We start from the raw sequence: 19669 nt of genomic DNA on the forward strand, positions 1-19669 counted from the left end.
TAGTCCATAATGCCAAGTACTAGATTTATTTTTTACAATATTATTAAGAAAATAAGAATTTTTCAAATATAGAAAAATAGTTTTACTGATTAGATTCATTGTATATAACCTCTTTGAAGCTCAGTCACACCATTTATATTTGAAGAGTGTCGTTCGATGTGACAAAAAATTAATTTACAAGAAATCAAGATTTTCAATTTAGAACTAGATATCAAATTAAAATTAAAAGAATGAATGTATAGAACATGAGCGAAAAGAAGACTATCATGTAAAATAAACAATTCCATACACGGTGGTTATTACCTAATTATCACGAGGAAGTTTAACATTTATTGGATTGATTTGTTTAAAATATTGAAAATTGATAGACAATAACAAGAATGATCCTTAAAACCATTCAAATGATCATGAATCAGGATATCGTTAAAATTCATATAGTACGGACTCCAAGGGTCAAGAATCAGAGTTGTCTACGTAATAACAATAAAGAACACAGACCAAAAGAAAGAAGAGAAGAGAGTGTAGCGAAGCAACAACAAAATCCCTCAAATAAGCAGAATACCATGTAAAAAATAAAATTATGCATGATAAAAAGTGAAAGGTTGAAGAAAAGCACAGTAAGCACGAAAGAAAAACTCAAACAATTAAGATTTCTATTAGCTTTTTAAGAAAAGATACAAAAGCTGGAAAATAAAAGATAGAGAAAACCAGTAAGCTGTGAAGGACTTGATAACAGAATGCTAATGGAAGGACAAATTTAGTGATTTCTTCTTAGTTTAATCAATTACCAACCGTGCTTTTTGCAAAAGGCTGAGATTTTTTGGGTGAAGCTTGGCCCACAAGACGTGCTGGAACAAATTTGCATGTTACAATCAATGGTAGCCTATATTCAGTTGATCCTTCAAGTTGCTAAGATCGAGGTATATGATTGTGAAGGTGATATTTCAAATTTTAGTATGTTGCAATCTAACACTTCACAGCTTTGATAGTTAGGATAATATGTTTAAGATTTGTCAAGGCATCATGTAAATTTTAGTATGTTATGCAATCTAACACTTCACACTTTGATAGTCTGGATTTTTGTTCAGTAACGCAACATGCACTATGAGAAAGGTCATTTTTTCAGTAATTACTAATATAGGAAAAGAAAGAGAGAACATAATCCTTAAACAACATTAGCAGGCTTTTTCTCATTTGTTAAACATTGGTCCTGTTGAGTTTTGATTGGAAGAGTATCATCAAAGTGGAGAACGAGATTCTGTTATTTATTGCACTACAAAGATGTCTTATGTGACAGGTTTAGTTCTTAGGGGAATGCTCTTATAACTTGAAGCAATGAATGCGCAGATTTGACACTTTGCTTTATTTTATGCATATATATTCATAAAACTGACAGAAGATAGTGTTAGTTTTGCTTCTGATAGATAAGATATTTGAGTCTCTGTGAGGCTTCAATGATGGAATGTCTCAAACCGAAAGCACTAATTCTTATATACCCTTCACCCCCTGGTCCAAAACCACTACCCGGGACAGTAATTACGTGAGTCTTCTCAAGGATTTCAGCAAAAACGTTCCAAGATTTTGAGCCAGGGAAATGAACCCAAACATAGGGTGCATTTTTACCACCATAAACTGTCAGACCAAGAGAAGTCAAAGCATCAACCAGCATTCTTGCATTCTCCATGTAGTAGTCGACAAGGGACTGTATGGCCTGAAATTTTCCACAATCACACCAATGTCAGAACAGTTCCATACAGATGGTAGTAGCCAAGAAGAAACAATTTGAACTAAATCTAGGAACTAGAGTTTAAAGGAAACATAGTAATAGCAAGAATTTTGACTAGCTATACATGTTCTTAGGAATTAGAATTTACCCTTAAACCTTCTGGGGAAAGGCATGCTAGTCCCCCAGCTTGAGCTATGCTGGATGCTCCATTGAAACATGTGCACATTATACGGTTGAAATCATGCATAACAGGGAAGCCGTTTGAGTACAAGAGTTCCTCAGGGACCACTGTCCAACCAAGGCGGACACCTGTGAAGCCAGCAAATTTCGAGAATGATGACACTTCAATTGCGACCTGAACATAACAAGGAAAAAAGAGGTTAAGCTTCCATTACAGAAAATAGTACAAAGCTAGAAACAAAATAAAAAGTGTCATGCAAAAATAATGTTGCATGTCACTGGGAAAAAAAAATGTACTAGCTTAGTTTCCCTTCATAAGAAGCCACAAATGATTATTGACAAAGCTAAAAATAAAAAAGCTGGTTCAAAATAGGGGAATTCTGGTAACAGGTCACAAACTTTCGTTTAGAACAATTGGAAAACTGTTCAGAATGTAGGGGCTAAAATTGTAAGTGGAAATTAAGAAATAAAAGGAGATTGAAAGATGCACCAATCATGTGTACAGAATAACAAAAAGGGTGTACAAGATGCTAGTGAGAGCAACATAAAACAGAAAGGAACCAGTGGCATACCTCTCTGGCTCCAGGAATTTCATAGATTGATTTAGGACTATCATCTGTGATATATGCTGCATAAGCAGAGTCAAAGATAATGATTGATCCATTCAGTCTGGCAAAATCCACAAGCTGTTCTAATTGCTTCCTTGTTGCTGCATGACCAGTGGGATTGTTTGGAGAATTGAAGAAAATAAGTTCTGTCCTTGAAAAGCTTGGCAGATCAGGAAAGAAATTAGTTTGAGGTCCACATGTCATGTATTCTATGTTTTTATACTTCCCAGCATTATCTACAAACTTGCCAGCCTGACCAATTATGACACTCGAATCTATGTAGGCCTGTCTTAAGACAACATGCAAACAAGTTGCACATTATAAGATAAGAATAAGTAAGAAGATTTCATAGAGTTCCAATGTAACCAAAAATAAAAGTTTAGGCCCTTGTGTGTTTAGTGTTGTAAAAGTTTATTCCAGAGAACTTATACAAACTGAAGAAGATGAATGACTATACCGGAAAGGATGGATCCTGTACAGCAATCTTCAGATTGGAACCCATAAGTAACTAGACACATTGAGATAAATCAAATTCAGCACTTTATACTAATTAATGTGAGAATTAGCAAAGGAATCTAATACACAATGAGGATGAGACATGACCTGAAGACGAGTAATATCACACTGTGCACCATCTGAAACAAAAACCTCAGAAGGTTTAATCCCCATATCTTTGTAAAAGGCAACAGAAATTGCCTTCCTCAGGGCCTGCAATGTCATTTTGGCAGGATGTATAAGTTTTATGATATATACTTCAAATACAGAAACACTTCCAAATAGGATGACAATTCTCATATTTTCTGTTTGATATGAGAATTTCATGGTGAAATACCTAGGAATGAAAAAAAAATGTACGAATTTCTCAAACAAGATAAGATATACCTTTTCACCTTGCTCTGGTCCATATCCTTTATAGCCTGATGCTGTTGAAAGGCCATGCACAAACTGCAAACACCATATGAGTGTATGAATTTCTCTTCTAAACCAATGCTTCCCGTTTTCAACTAGCTATCTCAATTCAAGAGAGTTAAAACAAATTCATAGAAATGCACATGAATGGTTGAATTTTGCTGACAAATACTGGTTGACGCATTTTGTAAATAACCAATCTACTTGTACTGTATAAATTAAACGTTCAAGAGACAATAATTCATGTTAATTCATGTATAGCACACTTTCATTTCATAGAGTTTATATACATGCATGCATCATCTTCTGCTAACTCAGAAAAAGAAGCTTCATAACTTACATCAATCATACTAGCTGTTACAGTTGTTGGTAAGGGTTGTGTCGTATCACCAACTCCAAGGTCTATTACATTTGCATGTGGATGCCTCTTCAAGTGCATCATCTCTTGTCTTTCAATCTGATCATATCATAAAATTCTATCACATCTCATATCAAAAACTGAATGTCCAAAGAGACTGAAAATACTTTTTAATATTTTATTTTAATTCTTTTGTCACATCTAACTTTTCTTTCTTGTATTATTATTATTATTATTATTATTTTTCTGTGTCTCTCTTTCGTTTCTGTCCATACATCCAAAAATAGGATATAAATAAGGTTTTTCCAATACAAAACTAATTTGCCTGCTGGGTAGCATCTTGTCACATCAATATGAAACAATGAAATAAAATGCCGAAAATTTGTAATACGAAAATAATAGAAATTTATATACACGGGATGTTCAAGGAAAGTCAAATTATGTTTGGATTAATAAAAAATAGACATTACAAAATAAATTTTCTCTCAATTATTAGTATATTTTATGATCAAATAAAATTCTCATTTCACATTAGTCTTGAGGTGGAAGAAACATCGATGTCAATAAAAAATATAGAAATAGTATCTTTGATGGTCTCTTACCATTCCAACCAATCCAAACATATTCTCAGTAAAGTCATTAGCCAAGGAACATAATTGCAAAAAAAAAGAGACAAAAGTTCTCAGATATCTTACATAAATGGCTAAAATAGAAATCAACAGCACTGTTGAACTGAAATTTGAAAGCAGTAAATAGGTGTATAAGCCAGATTAATTAATTAATTAATTAAAGTGATCACAGAATCATGAGAAGAGAGAAATTGTGGAAAAGCATGCACCTCTGGAAATAAATAACCATGTTGCAGTTTCTCCATGTTTACATTTCTGGGTACCTTGGTGCAGTGTCCTGCACACATGATCACAGTCAGAAAGATGAAAAATCCATAAACTAAAATGAAAAGTTGAACCAAAGAACAAGAACTGTAAGCATACCGATTCTCACGTTTTGACTGTTGAATGTGCATGAGAACCTATGGATTAATTATAATTTGAATTCATCAGGCAATACTGTACAGTGCCCAGATAATGTTGAAATGCAATAGAGGAAACACAGCATAACATAATTGAAGATGTTCAGATTATTATTTTTACCTTGCAGTTGCCATCTTAGGCTGAAAAACATAAGCACTGAAAAACATTCCTCTCAGAGCAGTTCTGCTTTATTGGAGATTAATAGTAACACTTGTATCACTGATTTCAACAATTGGCACATATTTATATGCACAATAGCAAACTATGCTGCTACTGAAGAATGTACCTCTACAATTTCTCGAGCAGACACATGTCATTTTCCCTTTGTCAATTTCATTTTCCACATACTTAACTTTATATTTTTATGTTTTGATTATATATTTTTATGTTTTGGACTGTTTAGTCAATTTATTTATAAACATCGATGAAGTAGTTAATTGTAATATAGCGCTTAAAACAAAAGTTTATTTAATTAACTACAAATATTAATTTTGTGTAACTTTTAATAATCTAAAAATATATTACATAAAATATAATTTAATTTAAACATACCATTGAAATTAGAGACCATCTTAATAAAATAGATAAGTTAGACCATATATATGTCAAATAAAAGCCGAAATAACCTTTGATATGATATTTAATTATATTATATGACTGTCCGGCGAGTGGTCAATCATTCAATCACAAAATGTTCAATCAACAATAGATCACAAACAAAGACAGTCATTAAAATTAATTAGATTAAACCTAAATAAATAGGCGTAATTGGATCAATCCTAAAAGTCTATTACAAAAATTTATAAATACAAGTTTAATATTCAAGTAATTGAGACATTTATTCATAATTGTTCAGATTTAGGGTCACATTACTTCTTACAGGTAACATTCAGGTAAACTTAACGGTGGTGACCATCTTGCAGCCTGAACTAAGAGTTCGTAATTGGATCAATCTTAATTAGAAGTCTATTACAAAAATTTATAAATACAGGTTTAATATTCAAGTAATTGAGACATTTATTGCATAATTGTTCAGATTTAGGGTCACATTACTTCTTACAAGTAACATTCAGGTAAACCTAACGGTGGTGACCATCTTACAGCCTGAACTAAGAGTTCGTAGACATTTTAAAAAAGAAGACAGACCTCAATCCCAACATTAACTATATTGTACTCTTTTTCATGACTGATTTCTTGTTTTTTTTTCACTATTTATATAATAACATATTTAACTTTGTAGGCGTAGTTCAAAAATAATTAAATTTTGGAGTATTTATAAAGCGTGAAAAAGAGCAATTATTAAGTTTAAAGTTATTACAAGTGATCACTAGCCATAAGATTTAACACAAGTGACAGTGATATATAGAAAACGTGCAAGCTAATTTAGTTGAAATCTTATAAACATAAATGGAAATAAGGTTACTTTTATTAAACCTAACTAAAAGGGGAAAGCTGAAAACTTAAAGTTAAAAATAAATTTGAAGCTAAAAAAATGAAATTAAAAATGTTTGATAAAATTAGTTTAAATTTATAAACGAAAAATAAGGATATGATTGACTATTAAATAAAATCTTAATATTATATAATTACATTTTTATTATAATGTTTTTTAATTTTCTGTAATCTATTTTTTTGTAAATTAATTTTCAAGTTACATTTGGTAAAAAAAATTCTTTATTGAAATTTAAAATAATTATCATTTCCCGGTAAAAACATATTTTATTAACATAGTTAACAAGTGAATAATTAAAAAATAAATAATAAATAAATGTAACATTAAATAATTTAAAAAAATATATAATAATATCTTAATAGTCTAAAAATAATAATCATGAATAATGTCCGGACATTAAATTTTATTATTATTTCAAGGAACGAAGTGATAAAATATAAGTTTCATCTCAATTGATTATTTTGAAATGTTAATATGAGTAATTTATTGAAATAAGCTAAAAAAATATTTAAAAACTATCGTATAATTAAATATAAATCCATTGTCATAAAAATCTATAATAAGTGAAATAAAATTTGATCAATGAATTATATGATATGATAGGTGATATAATATCTTCTCGCTTTTCTTTTTCTTTTCAATTATTGGATTTGAACAATAAACAAACACTAAATGGATAAAAGAAGACAACTTACCGACGGGGGTATCACTCATATATACGATAACCAACAAAAAATTATATACAAAACAAAAAATTAAGAAAAAAATAATATCTACATTCTATAACATGAGTACACAGATCATCAATAACAATTCATCCACTTACATAGCAAATGAGATATTTTAAGCTATTTTGTAGATAAATAAATTTAGAGATATATTTTTGATAAACTTACCAAACTATCTAAATTTTTTATTGAGTTATTTGAGTTCTTCGTCTATTTTATTGAACTATTTCATTTTTTCTGACTTAAAAAATAGTATATATATTTTGTCGATTTTACTAGATTAAAAATGTGACACAACCTCAAAAACTTGTTATAAAATTGGTAAGTACATCATATAAGTAATAAAGTGAATAAATTTAAATATTATTTTTTTTATAGAAATTTGCATTGTTAAAAATAAATTATGTTTATTTACTAGTTAAGATTATGAGTGTAACAATTATTGATGTATATGAAATAAATCTAAAATTGAAAAAGCAATAAAATTTATGAAATTATTGTATGATAAAAACTTCTTTAGATTCCATACATCAAATTAATATGAAAAGTACTAAATAATATACTTCCAATTTCTACTATAATAGACATATCATTATTTAACAAGTTCTAATGTCTTAAAGACAAAACTAGACTTTTTAATAAGAAATCTAATCTCTTATATTTTTCTCTTATTAAAGGTTCACATTAAGCATTAAATTCAGATGTTAAGAATGATCAATGATGAATCCTATTTTTAGATGTTCAATCAATAAGTTGTTTAATTTTAGTCTAGATTGCAACATCATGTCCAATAATCAAATACCTACAACGCAATAAATCAATTCATATTGTTAAGATCAATAATAAAACACAAAAGTAATGAAAAATAAATATATTAAATAATAAAAATCACAAAAACTGAATATGCATTGCGTCAAATCTTATAAATAACCGGATTAGTTACTCTTATATATTGGGTCATATCTATGTTAAAATCAATTTCTTATGTTAAAATGGTTTATTCTTCTAATTTAGTGTAAGCCTCAGGATTTAAACAAGTTTTCTCCAATTAGACTGAGTCTCAATTTTATATGTTTTGATAATTAAAGTAACTAAATTTGTTGACAACTCAATTATTTTATTTTTGTAGTTGAAGTAATCTAATGAGTTGATAATTGAGTTTATTAAAATATTCTTACATTTTTAATAATTTTCTCTTAACTACACAATATTTTCATAAACAAGAATTAAATATTTTTATTTTTCAATTTATTAAAAAAATCCTAATTGTTTAAAAAATAATAATAAAAATATCAATAAAAAATAAAAATAACCTAAATTAAACAATTGTCAAGGATTACTAAAATTTGAAAATTGCCATTCGTCCTTTGAAAAGTGAATATCTCTTTACCTATGCCTTTGTTTCAAAGGAATAGTCATACTATATATAGGACGCCATGTGTGGAGTTTAGGTTTGGCTTGAAAAAGACTAATCATAATTACGAAAATGGAGAACAAAGACAAATGAACAAGCATTTAAGAAATGCTTGACAATACCTACACGTATTCCAAACATGTCCCAGTGGAAAATATTAACCCACTTTTGACTTTGTAATACAATACAATGCATATTAAGGGATTAATGGAAAAAAAGTGTGCACTAGAAACTACATGGAAAAACAATTGAAAGAACCACGTGTGAACAAGATGTTGTTACTTCAATTAAAATCCCTTAATTCCATGATTGAGCTAATTGATATTCATGAACTTCAATTAAAATCTCCTACCTTGGTTGTTGGTCAGCATAAAATACATTAAATAATTAAATAAATAAGGATGTACTATTGGAAGTCAAAATCAGAGAAAGAATCCAGAATTTTCGTACTTGTAGTTTCTGTTCATCGCATAAACATGTTTGGGTCAACTGAAAACTAATTATATGCAAGTAAATTATTAACGTTGTTGTCTATTTGTTTATTAGTTTTGGTAGAATGTGAACTGAGTTGATCGATTGCAGTGGAAAAAGCATGTCCAGATAGAACCAAACTAATCTTTTGAACGAACATATGCATGCATTTTCAAGATTCTCTAATATTTGGAACGGAAACAAGTAAACGAAGAAAGCCATTACAATAATTCACAAAAAAAAACGACAGACTTCTTAATTCCTACGTAGAAACAAAAAATTGCATTGCAGTAGTCAATTTAACATCTTGTCAAGAGAAAAGGAAAACAAAATAAAACAAAATAAAACAAAAACAGACGTTCTCCACTTATTAGGGCTACTTTTTACTCTCTCTCTTTTTATTTTTATTTTTTAAGAAAAGAGTTTTATTTATTTATTTATTTATTTTTATCATTTGTATATAAAAAATCATCCCAAACCTATTTGATTGTCCATAAAGGATATACTAAGCTTGCTAGGATCATTGATGAAGTAAAAGTTGTGATAAAAAAAATAACATATGAGAAAATAAATTGGTGAGAGATTCTAATTTTAAAGAAACACGTAATTTATTTATTTGTTGTACTATTAATTTATAATTTTTCTACATGAAATATTTGACTTTTAAACAAAACATGACAAGCAATTATAATTATCTAAAAGTTTAAAATTATAGTCAACTACGGAAATATTTTTGTTTTTTTGTTCACAAATAAAAAATTATATGAACATGCATGTCTATTAATTATACCAACATGAATATATATATATATATATATATATATATATATATATATATATATATATATATATATATATATATATAGAGAGAGAGAGAGAGAGAGAGAAAAATATAACTTATATTTGAAAAAGAAAGGTTAACGATGCCCAATTAGAAACAAAATTTCCCACACAGTCGTATATAGTTTAAAAATAACATCTCACGTAATAAATTTTCATATTTGTCAAATGTTATTATAACATCTCTATTAAATTTACCAGTAATAAGTCATGAAATACAGCACTTTAACAAGTTTGACCTATACAAGCAATTCCTTAGCAAAATGTATTTTTAAATTTCAGGAAATTTATGACTAGCTAGAGTGTGATGTTTTACATTACTATAATTTGTTATTTTCTCGTAGTAATTAACCACTTGTTAAATCGATCAACAAAGTCACCAATCGATAAGATTAATATAGTATTTGATTAATTAAAAAATCGAAAAATACCAATTCCTAAAAGTTTATCATCAAAAAATAAAATAAAGGCAAGTCATACTTCTTGTTCTTGAGAATATAGCCATTACGATGAAGTGGAATAAAAAACAATGTATTCTCATAAAGACTCGGTCATTGGACGCTAAAACGATAGAATAATTTATTTAAATATTTATACAAAATATCTTCATGTTCGAAAGTCAGAATATTAGTATAGAGAAGAAACTATTTGTTAACAGAAGCAAGACAAAAAATAAATTAAATAATTCACAAATAGTAAAAGGCTCAATATTTTTATACGATATATGTTGATCGCCTCTTCTATAAAGAAAGATATTTTATTACAAATCAAATTATTGCAAAAAAAAAAAAAAAACTTTGTAAAATGAATTTAAAATTTAAGTCATTTTGGAAAAGAAACTTTCTATGCATAAAAGGTAATCTCAAGAAATTACTGTATTAATTACTTGGTGTATAATTTTTCTAATTTAACCGGTTATTTTCTTTTAACTATATGCAACTTAAATATTTAGAGAAAGAATTTTGAAGTTTGTAATAATTTTATATGATTTATTGACACTATTTTTAATTAAAAATACTTGTAATTTTAATTTTTAAAATAATCTCTAGATACATGTGGATGTAAGTTCATAACATCATATAAGGATGGTTACAGAAAAAAGGTACATTCTAACAGTAAAAATTTATTCCCATTCTAATACTTATTCAAGAAATAGATATATTTGTACCCATACATGGTACTTGTTATTTAGTGTTCAAAATATTAATTAAATATATTTTTTAAAATAAATATATGAAATAACATAATATATTATCAAGTATTTAATTTTAAAAGAATATACATTTTCTTTTAACTAATGTCAAATATAAAAAAATAAATTATGATTTGTACTGTAAGGTCACGACCGTGTAACTAAAACTAAGCGGAAAGAATCACTGAGAATAGGTGACTGATTACTTATGTTTGAACTCATGAATTTGGACAACACAAGATAATGGTTGTCCGTCCGAAAGAGCATGGTTAAGGGTCAAACGAACAATTTCAACAGCAAAACATCTCTTAAGAAACATTGCAAATCAAGGTTAAGAGTAAATATTAATTAGTATGTAATGGATTGAGATTTGACCTTGATTAGGATTATGCTAATTTTAAACCTATCTCAAAAACTTGTGAATTTAAGACTTTGTCCAAATTAATCACTAATTTATTTAAGTATAGGAGTGGCTTAGAAAGATACTAAAGATGTATTATATGGAGTTACTTAACCCTATACTTGAAACATGATTATATAAATATTAAATAAAAATATCAAATATTAATAACATAAATATAAAATAATTATTAAAGGAGTATAAATAATAAATTTGTGTCTTGTATCTAAGTTTATAGATAAAATAGAAGTGATTAGATTATCTATAAATAAAAAATATTTTAATAATTTAAAATTGAACAAATTGAGACAAGTATGAAGACAAGTATAGTATGGTATGCGGTCAGTTTAATTATCTTTATCAAAATCACAATGGTTTAGAATATTGAGAGGGAGTGTTCATTTGTTATCTAAATACACCAAATTAATAAATTCACAAATTTTATAAATTAAGAAAAATAGATTGATATTTTTTACAAATTTTATAAAATCCTTTATATTGTACACTAACAAACTTAACCCAATAAATTTTTTTAAAAGAACATTTAATGATCAAAAAAGCAATTAGGCCCATAATAAACAGATTAACGGTAGTTAGTTAGAGCCCAAAAACAAGCGTTGTAATAACGCTAGGTCGTAGTATTTAACTCCTACACCTGCCCTTACCTACACAAAACCCATTCTTTCACGTTTTTCTCTCCTCACCCAACCCAAGGCCCAAATCAACTCCCTCCAAAGTCCAAACTACGAACGCTGTCTCTCTTTCTATCACTCTGCAAACTTTTCTGAGAGAAAATCCAGCGAGAAAATTTGCAAATGTCCAATTTCCTATCGAACACTAATCCGAACCCGAACAAGTCCTTCGAGGTACATGAAATTCCACTCCCATTTAGGAGAAACAGGTTGTTATGTTGTGCAGTGTGCGAGTTTTCATGGTTTCTTGGTGAATTTTGCAGGTGAATCAGCCTCCCACTGATTCTGTCTCCAGTCTCAGTTTCAGTCCCAAAGCCAACTTCCTCGTAGCCACTTCTTGGGACAATCAGGTCTTTCTTTCTCACTCATTTCCCTGTCTTTTTAAGCTTCATTGTGAAACATCTCACTTGGAGAGGCTTATTAGCAACCTTTTGCAGGTTCGTTGCTGGGAGGTAGCAAAGAATGGAGTAAATGTCGCCACTGTCCCCAAGGCTTCTATAACGCACGATCATCCAGTAAGCTCTTTTAGTTTTAGTTATCACCTTATCTTTCATTCATGACTCCTTACTATTTATGCGTGTGTCTGCATGTATGTATTTATTTTTATGAATTACTATTCTGGTACATGTGTGAGGTTAATTTGGTAGGACTCGGAGTATCATGGGTATAATAATTAAGGTATTTTAGGATATAGGGGTTTCACAATGATGCCTGCCTGCTTAAAATGAAGTCTAAAATGAAGTATATTGATGAATGGCGAGGCCTTGTATGGTTGCTTATTTTTCATGGTAAGGTATGGTTCTTGCAAACAGTCCTCTATGGACACTAGTTAAGGAATCGATAGAAGCCTTGTTGGACTTGCATCATAGCATTTGGAATTGTCTGGGAGGTTCTTGCAAACAATCCCTCTATGGGCACTAGTGAAGGAATCGATAGAAGCCCTTCAGTGCCCTAAGGTGTGACGGGTTGCATTAGTCGTACAATATTCATATGTATGTTATGCATGTTTTTGAGTCTCAAGATTTCTTGGCACATTTCCTTAGACGAGGAACCACAAGTAGAAAATTTATTGTTTAGGAATTAAGAACATATTTAAGCATATATTAATAGTTCTTGACAATTGAATCTTTAGACAATAGGTTTTCACGATCTTTCTTCTCTGCCTTTTCCTTAAACAGCAGTAGTTTACTAGTCTATGAAGTCATAAATTCATCATTTTATTTCCTTGCAAAGGTTTTGTGCTCTACATGGAAAGATGATGGCACAACTGTATTCTCTGGTGGATGTGATAAGCAAGTGAAGATGTGGCCTCTATTATCCGGAGGCCAACCAATGACTATTGCCATGCATGACGCACCCATCAAAGAAGTTGCTTGGATTCCTGAAATGAATCTCTTAGCCACAGGAAGCTGGGACAGGACTTTGAAGTATTGCACTAGCATTTGCTACCTTTACAGCAATTTGTTTTTATATTATAACTTTAGTAATTAGAGTGTATGAAAATCATCTCATAATGTCAACGTTAAATCTAGAATATTTTAGAGCATCGTATTTTTTTTGAATTTATAATTTAGGGATATCAGTGTTTTGTCTTTTACAATGAAATCTCTTCTTCCTTGTTTATACCCAATCAGCTCTTCGGGCTGGTTTTTGTCACACACATCAGGTGATGTGTATTATCTTTATATAGCACGCTATTGCATATTATATTTTAGTATTTTGTAGTACTGCTGATATCTATCGCATCTTTCTGATTAAGTATGTTATGAAGCTTGCAATTTTGCTTGATTTGATTCTTCTGTCCTCTCCTTGCACATGACTCTTTTGGCTGCTTTCAGATACTGGGATACAAGGCAGTCAAATCCTGTGCACACACAGCAACTCCCAGAGCGCTGCTATGCTATGACAGTGAGACATCCTCTGATGGTTGTTGGCACTGCTGATAGAAATCTTGTAGTTTACAACTTGCAAAATCCCCAGGTAATACTTTCAGTCTAATTTAGCGAATCTCAACTTGATGGCATTATGCATTATTAGTGTTACCTTTCAGTTGTGTATTCACTTATTATATCACGACCATTTTATCTCAAGATTTCACGATAAAAAGGGGTTGTTTCTTTTTATTGCTTAATTAGACAATAAAGATATTAAATTTATTAAGGGTGAGGAGCAGAAACTAGGAGTTAGATAAGAATAACAAATCATCTACTAGAAAGAGAAGAAACATCCCAATTTCTGGGCCAGAAATTCAATGTATATTCGCTCAGGTACTCCGAATGATTGTTTGGAGCCAGAGGTTTCAAATAGTAAAAAGGAAGGAATGAGTTTTCCTTCTAAGTACGATAGGCATCCTCAAGCCACTAACATAATATCCAGAAAAAATTATTTGGTTCACGGTTTATTTAGACATCTCATTTGAAATCATACTGGGCAAAAGTAGGACAACCTATTTGCAGAAGATTAGTCTCGAGTAGTTTTACTGGGGCTTCAGTCATTCGAGTCACACATTTAATAATTTGTAGCCCAACATACTTTTGCCCAGGCATCAGGCAATCCTCACTTATCTTTTACTTAGCTGAACTTTAGTCTCAAGTACTTCCTCGCCTGTTAGGACCATGAACAGAAGTTTAGTCTTAAGTACTTCCAACCCAACATCAAGCATTTTGGAAGGAACTTGGGTAATTTGTGGTGCCTAAGTCCCTAATTGAGTAGCATGCGATGGGATGCTCGGTGTAGTTTTTCCAGCTTAATAAATAGCTTGAGGGGGGAATCCCCAAGTGTTTGGGTATTTATCCACTAGTATCAAAGCCTAGTTGTGAGTGTTTTGTAAATGGCTACCAACAAGGGGTTCTGACTGGTGTAGTATGGGATGCTCGTGGACTATTTGAGTGTTGGCTCCCTTAATAGCTAACTTTTGAGGGTGGTTTTCGCAAGGGCATAAGTACTTTTCACATTTCTAACATTCTAACAAACGAATAGCCACAATTTGGCTCCAAATATGCAATTATTTTCTCTCTTCTGCTGTGTGCTTCATTGTAGGACAATCAATTAACTATATATATAATGCGTTTGATTTGATGTTCAACACTGTTAAACGTCTATTCAGCTCAACTATTCAAGATCCATAGATTGCTTTCAATGTGTACTGGAATGTGTGTAGATGTAAAATGAATGGACGTTAGTTGTGCTTCAGTCACCTGATGGGCTTGGCAACATCGTACTATTTCCACAGATATCTGTACTGATTGCCTAATTGAATTCTAGTTTGTTGACCATTTGCTTGTGAGCATTTTATATGTTTCGGTTAGATCAATGTGTTGATATATGATGTATTTATTCAAACTATTCATCCTGTGGATTATTCTTTTTTTTTTTAGCTTTCATTTCTGTTTTTGCTAGTGTCCCCTACCTTTGACCATTGTTCATTTGCTACAGGTTGAGTTTAAGAGAATTGTTTCACCCTTAAAGTATCAAACAAGGTGCCTTTCAGCATTCCCTGATCAACAAGGTTTCTTGGTATGCATCATTCTCCACTTGGTTTAGATATTTATTCCTTTTTGCATTTGAGTAATCTTATTCTTCTGTAACCAATTTTTTGGTTGCTTGTATTTATCTATTTTTACATCGAGTCATAAATCTGATAGAATACTCTAGCAGAAGGGGAAGTACTCTCCACTTTCTGGTCCTTTTCCTTAATTTTTTTACACCAACTTATGTTTGTTTTCATAACTTATCCAAAATACACAAAATATCTTTTCCCCCATTCTCATTTCAGTCTAATTATCAATTTATAAGTTGCATGTCTAGTTTGATTAATTTTGGGATGTTGAAACTGACATACTTGCTTCAGGTTGGATCAATAGAAGGAAGAGTTGGGGTGCATCATTTGGATGACAGTCAGCAGGGTAAAAACTTCACTTTTAAATGCCACAGAGAGGGGAATGAAATATACTCGGTCAACTCTTTAAACTTCCATCCTGTAAGATTTATGTTCCACCTGTGCCTTACTATAATGATTTAACTAGTATTAATTTGTTGGACTGCTATCTTTGAATTTCAATTAGGTCATTGCACTTTTTACAACGAATGATTGGTGTTAAAATATTCCTGGTTGTGATTTGCTTATTGTTTGTTTTAGTAATGTTATTATCATTCTTTATCATTAAGAATGAAGCAGCTAAAAGAAACATTCTCTCCATCTTAAAGTTTGTGCTCGGTTACTCTTGCAACCTTACTACTTTGAATGGTCTCTTTAAATATTACAATTATGTATTTAGTAATAGTATTTAACACACATTGTTACTTTCTCCTTTTCTTTAACCAATTTGAAGTATTGAGCTACATGTGTAAATATATTGCTTAGTAGATCCGAGTTTATTAAATAGTTATTGCTATGCTGATTTAAGGAAATCTATTTTTGTTTCGAAATGATGAAAAAAAAAACACATGAGATTTCTGAATTCATTGAAAATGTTATTTTCAATATATGAGCTCTCATGAAATGAAACACATTAACAGTACCTGTCAAAATTCTATATTTTCAATTTTAACACATTTTGTTTTTTTTTTTTTGTTTTTGGTTTTAATACTGACTTCTTTGATTACAAATATCTCAAGTGAAGCGTCCCATTGTTTATTTATGGAATTTAGATGCAGACATGTTGTAATTGAATAAAAACACTCCTAATTTATTTTAATTATTAATGATTTCAAGTGTTAGTGTGTTGACATTGAAATGTTTGAGTTTGACAAATGCTTAGCCCCATGGTTATGGTGTATTGTCATCTTTTATCCAGTTCATTTTTGTGTAAACAATCAATAAGCATCTGCAATATCCTATGCCCTTTAGTTATGGAATTTCACATATACTTGGTCATATAAAGACTGCATTTCAACCATGAAACCTCAAAAACCAACACTTTGAAAATTTCCCAAATCTTGGCCCCATGCACCGACCTAGCCAAGTCTCACCACCAAACTTGACTAGCTTGAAAATCAACCAAAATCAAAAATTTATTCCACCAAGATTTTTCGCCAGTGTACTGTTTTGTTGAGTGCTGTTTACATTTTGTTGGTCTCCCTAAAATTATATAGCATACGTACAAATGTTTATTGGGTGTTTGTTCGGATATAATCGCGATTTCTGCTTGCTTCTATCCCCAATGGAAATCAGAAATCACTGACAAAGTTTATCCACTTTAGTCTATCATCATTTCTTACATTATTTTTCTACTTAGGTACACCACACATTTGCAACTGCTGGTTCGGATGGTGCTTTCAATTTTTGGGATAAGGATAGTAAACAAAGGCTCAAGGTTACTTCATCTTTACCAACAGCTCCATTCAGCTCCAGACGGACACTTATTGTAGTGATATTTTCTGCCCAATACTTTCTTATCTAATGCAAATTTAGCTTATTTCAGGCCATGTTGAGATGCAACCAACCTATTCCTTGCAGCACCTTCAATAGTGACGGTTCAATATTTGCTTACTCAGTATGCCCACCTTACTACTATGCATAAATTTTCGTCTTTGTTAAATTCGTTTTGCACCTGTTTGGAGTTATGCACACATACTAGTGATGATTGGGTTTCTTTCTTTTGCTGCATAACCTTTTTTCCTTGTTTCATTTTGTTGTGAGAATACCTTAAAAAACACCCTTGACTTCAGCACACCATTATGTGTGAGAGGATGTTAAAATGCAATATAGTTTGTAAATTTTAGGACAGATACTAAAGAGCAAAATAAACAGTGATGTGGATAAAGAATTTGCCAGCGGATGTCTTAATTTTGACGATGGACTTTGCTTTCGAGAAGCATGGTTCAAACAATGCAATCTAGAGGTTTATCTTTATCAAATACGCTTTTGTTTTTTAAGGATTGGGGATGGTGTGGACTAAACGTCATTTTACTTGCTTGCTATATTTGATAAAAGCTAATTAGGGAGAACATGAGGGATTATGATCCATGACGATAATCTTCTGTGATAGATAGTGAGAAGATAAGAGATCATGATACACAATGGCAATCTTCTATTATAGGTATCTAAAGTCATCAACAACAAAAATCAGGCCTAATAGTTACTGATCTAGTTTGGTGATGCATTCGACCACATGGATTGACCAGCATCATTGGGTTTTGGTTTAATAAACTTAAATGAGAGTTAATGTTATTGAATGAGTTAATGTGTTAGCAGTTTTAAAGTGGAAAGGTCTGGAGTTAGTGATTATTATTGTGCTTTGATTTGTAATAATTAGTAGACTTAAAGGCTTGGAATTTGAAAGCCAAATTTCGGGCTATAAGTTCACAATTGTATTTTTTGATTGATAAGTGTGAAAAAAAGTGAATCAGAATATTCACATAAAGACTTGTTCTCTTCACTTTTAACCCATGGCTATCTATGTATGTAACAGTGACAAGTATGTTGAGACTTACGATTATCGTACTTGGCACTGTACCATGGATTATATAACAACAGCTAACCCTTTTCTCTAGGTGGGGTTAGCTACATGGATTGCACAAAATGTCATGATGTTCCATATTGAATCATGTTTATGACTAAAATTTAGATAATTGAATATTCTCGACAATCCATCTTTATGCCCTCCATTTTCTAAAGATGACTATGGCTATACTGTGTCATACAGATGCATAGAAAATTTGTTAGGTTTGTTCAATTCTGTGATATTATTTTTATTATGTAAATTTTGTTGCATTGCTCTACTTTCTATCCAGCAATTAAATTCTTGATATGATTCGTAATTTGCTGATAGAAGGATTCTGATTTCAAAATCTAGGTATTCTAGCTGGTCTTATCTTTTACCTAAATGGAAGTATTTCTATGATTTTATGGTTCAAACATGTGGATTTAATACATTGACATCTTTCGTGTAGGTGTGCTATGACTGGAGTAAAGGGGCTGAAAATTCTAATCCTACAACAGCAAAGACCTACATTTTCCTGCACTTGCCTCAGGTATTTGGTTTGGCTATCCCTTTCTTAAAATATATATATATATATATATATATATATATATATATATATATATATATATATATATCCTTTAATCATCTGTGGATGATGCGCATATTATATTAATATGAAATGCAGGAATCTGAAGTCAAGGGCAAACCACGCATTGGTGCTACTGGCAGAAAATAGAGAAGATCCTGCTCTGGGATATTGTAATATGTATGTAAATAGTTGGCTAATACTAGTATATAATGGAGAGCCAAGGTATTGGTTGAAATCAAAGTATAGAAGTTGAATGGGCTGGTCAAAACTTGGAAGAAATTATCGACTAAGTAATGGTAAAAACATGTATATAATGTGTGGTTTGTACTTTACCTGTTTTAATATCAAGGGTGTTTTGACTTCTACAGTGAAGCACAGAAAGTTGGTTCTTTCATGGCGCTGTAAGACATTGGAAGGTTGTACCATATGACCTTTAGCCCTCGAGGTTAAATGTCGATTGTAGCTTTCAAATTGTGAAATGGAGGATTTAGATTACAACGATTAAACTAAGGAGTATGAACACTATCCTTTCTGCATCTTTATTTGCGACATTTCATATCGAGAATCATTCTTTGGATTCATGTATATCGGAACTGACTTAACATTTCCAGAAGATTTTAACAAGAGTTTATGTCTTGAGTTGTTATCAAGCT

General features: G+C 30.7%; 2 protein-coding genes across 3 annotated transcripts; one reads left to right on the forward strand and one right to left on the reverse strand.

The window, feature by feature from the left end:
* Positions 1-1067: 1067 nt before the first annotated feature.
* LOC106775574 (aminotransferase ALD1, chloroplastic) lies at positions 1068-5027 on the reverse strand. 2 transcript variants are annotated; one of them, XM_014662720.2, is made up of 10 exons: positions 4933-5027; positions 4774-4811; positions 4620-4687; positions 3764-3880; positions 3397-3459; positions 3118-3222; positions 2972-3022; positions 2479-2799; positions 1875-2081; positions 1068-1711 (listed from the first exon to the last, which is right to left on the reverse strand). In XM_014662720.2, the coding sequence occupies exons 1-10, from the start codon at positions 4977-4979 to the stop codon at positions 1406-1408; spliced, it is 1323 nt and encodes a 440-aa protein (XP_014518206.2). In that variant the 5' UTR covers positions 4980-5027; the 3' UTR covers positions 1068-1405. The 2 variants fall into 2 exon arrangements, with proteins under 2 accessions (XP_014518206.2, XP_022642667.1); XM_022786946.1 differs by having other exon boundaries at positions 4774-4790; positions 4933-4963.
* Positions 5028-11973: 6946 nt separating this feature from the next.
* Positions 11974-19552, forward strand: LOC106774483 (protein RAE1). The gene is made up of 11 exons (XM_014661491.2): positions 11974-12176; positions 12266-12352; positions 12440-12517; positions 13236-13429; positions 13841-13982; positions 15438-15518; positions 15853-15981; positions 17240-17317; positions 17426-17497; positions 18897-18977; positions 19113-19552. The coding sequence occupies exons 1-11, from the start codon at positions 12126-12128 to the stop codon at positions 19161-19163; spliced, it is 1044 nt and encodes a 347-aa protein (XP_014516977.1). The 5' UTR covers positions 11974-12125; the 3' UTR covers positions 19164-19552.
* Positions 19553-19669: the final 117 nt, after the last annotated feature.

This window comes from Vigna radiata, chromosome 10, assembly GCF_000741045.1.
Source record: "Vigna radiata var. radiata cultivar VC1973A chromosome 10, Vradiata_ver6, whole genome shotgun sequence".
In the NCBI taxonomy this organism is placed as follows: domain Eukaryota; kingdom Viridiplantae; phylum Streptophyta; class Magnoliopsida; order Fabales; family Fabaceae; genus Vigna; species Vigna radiata.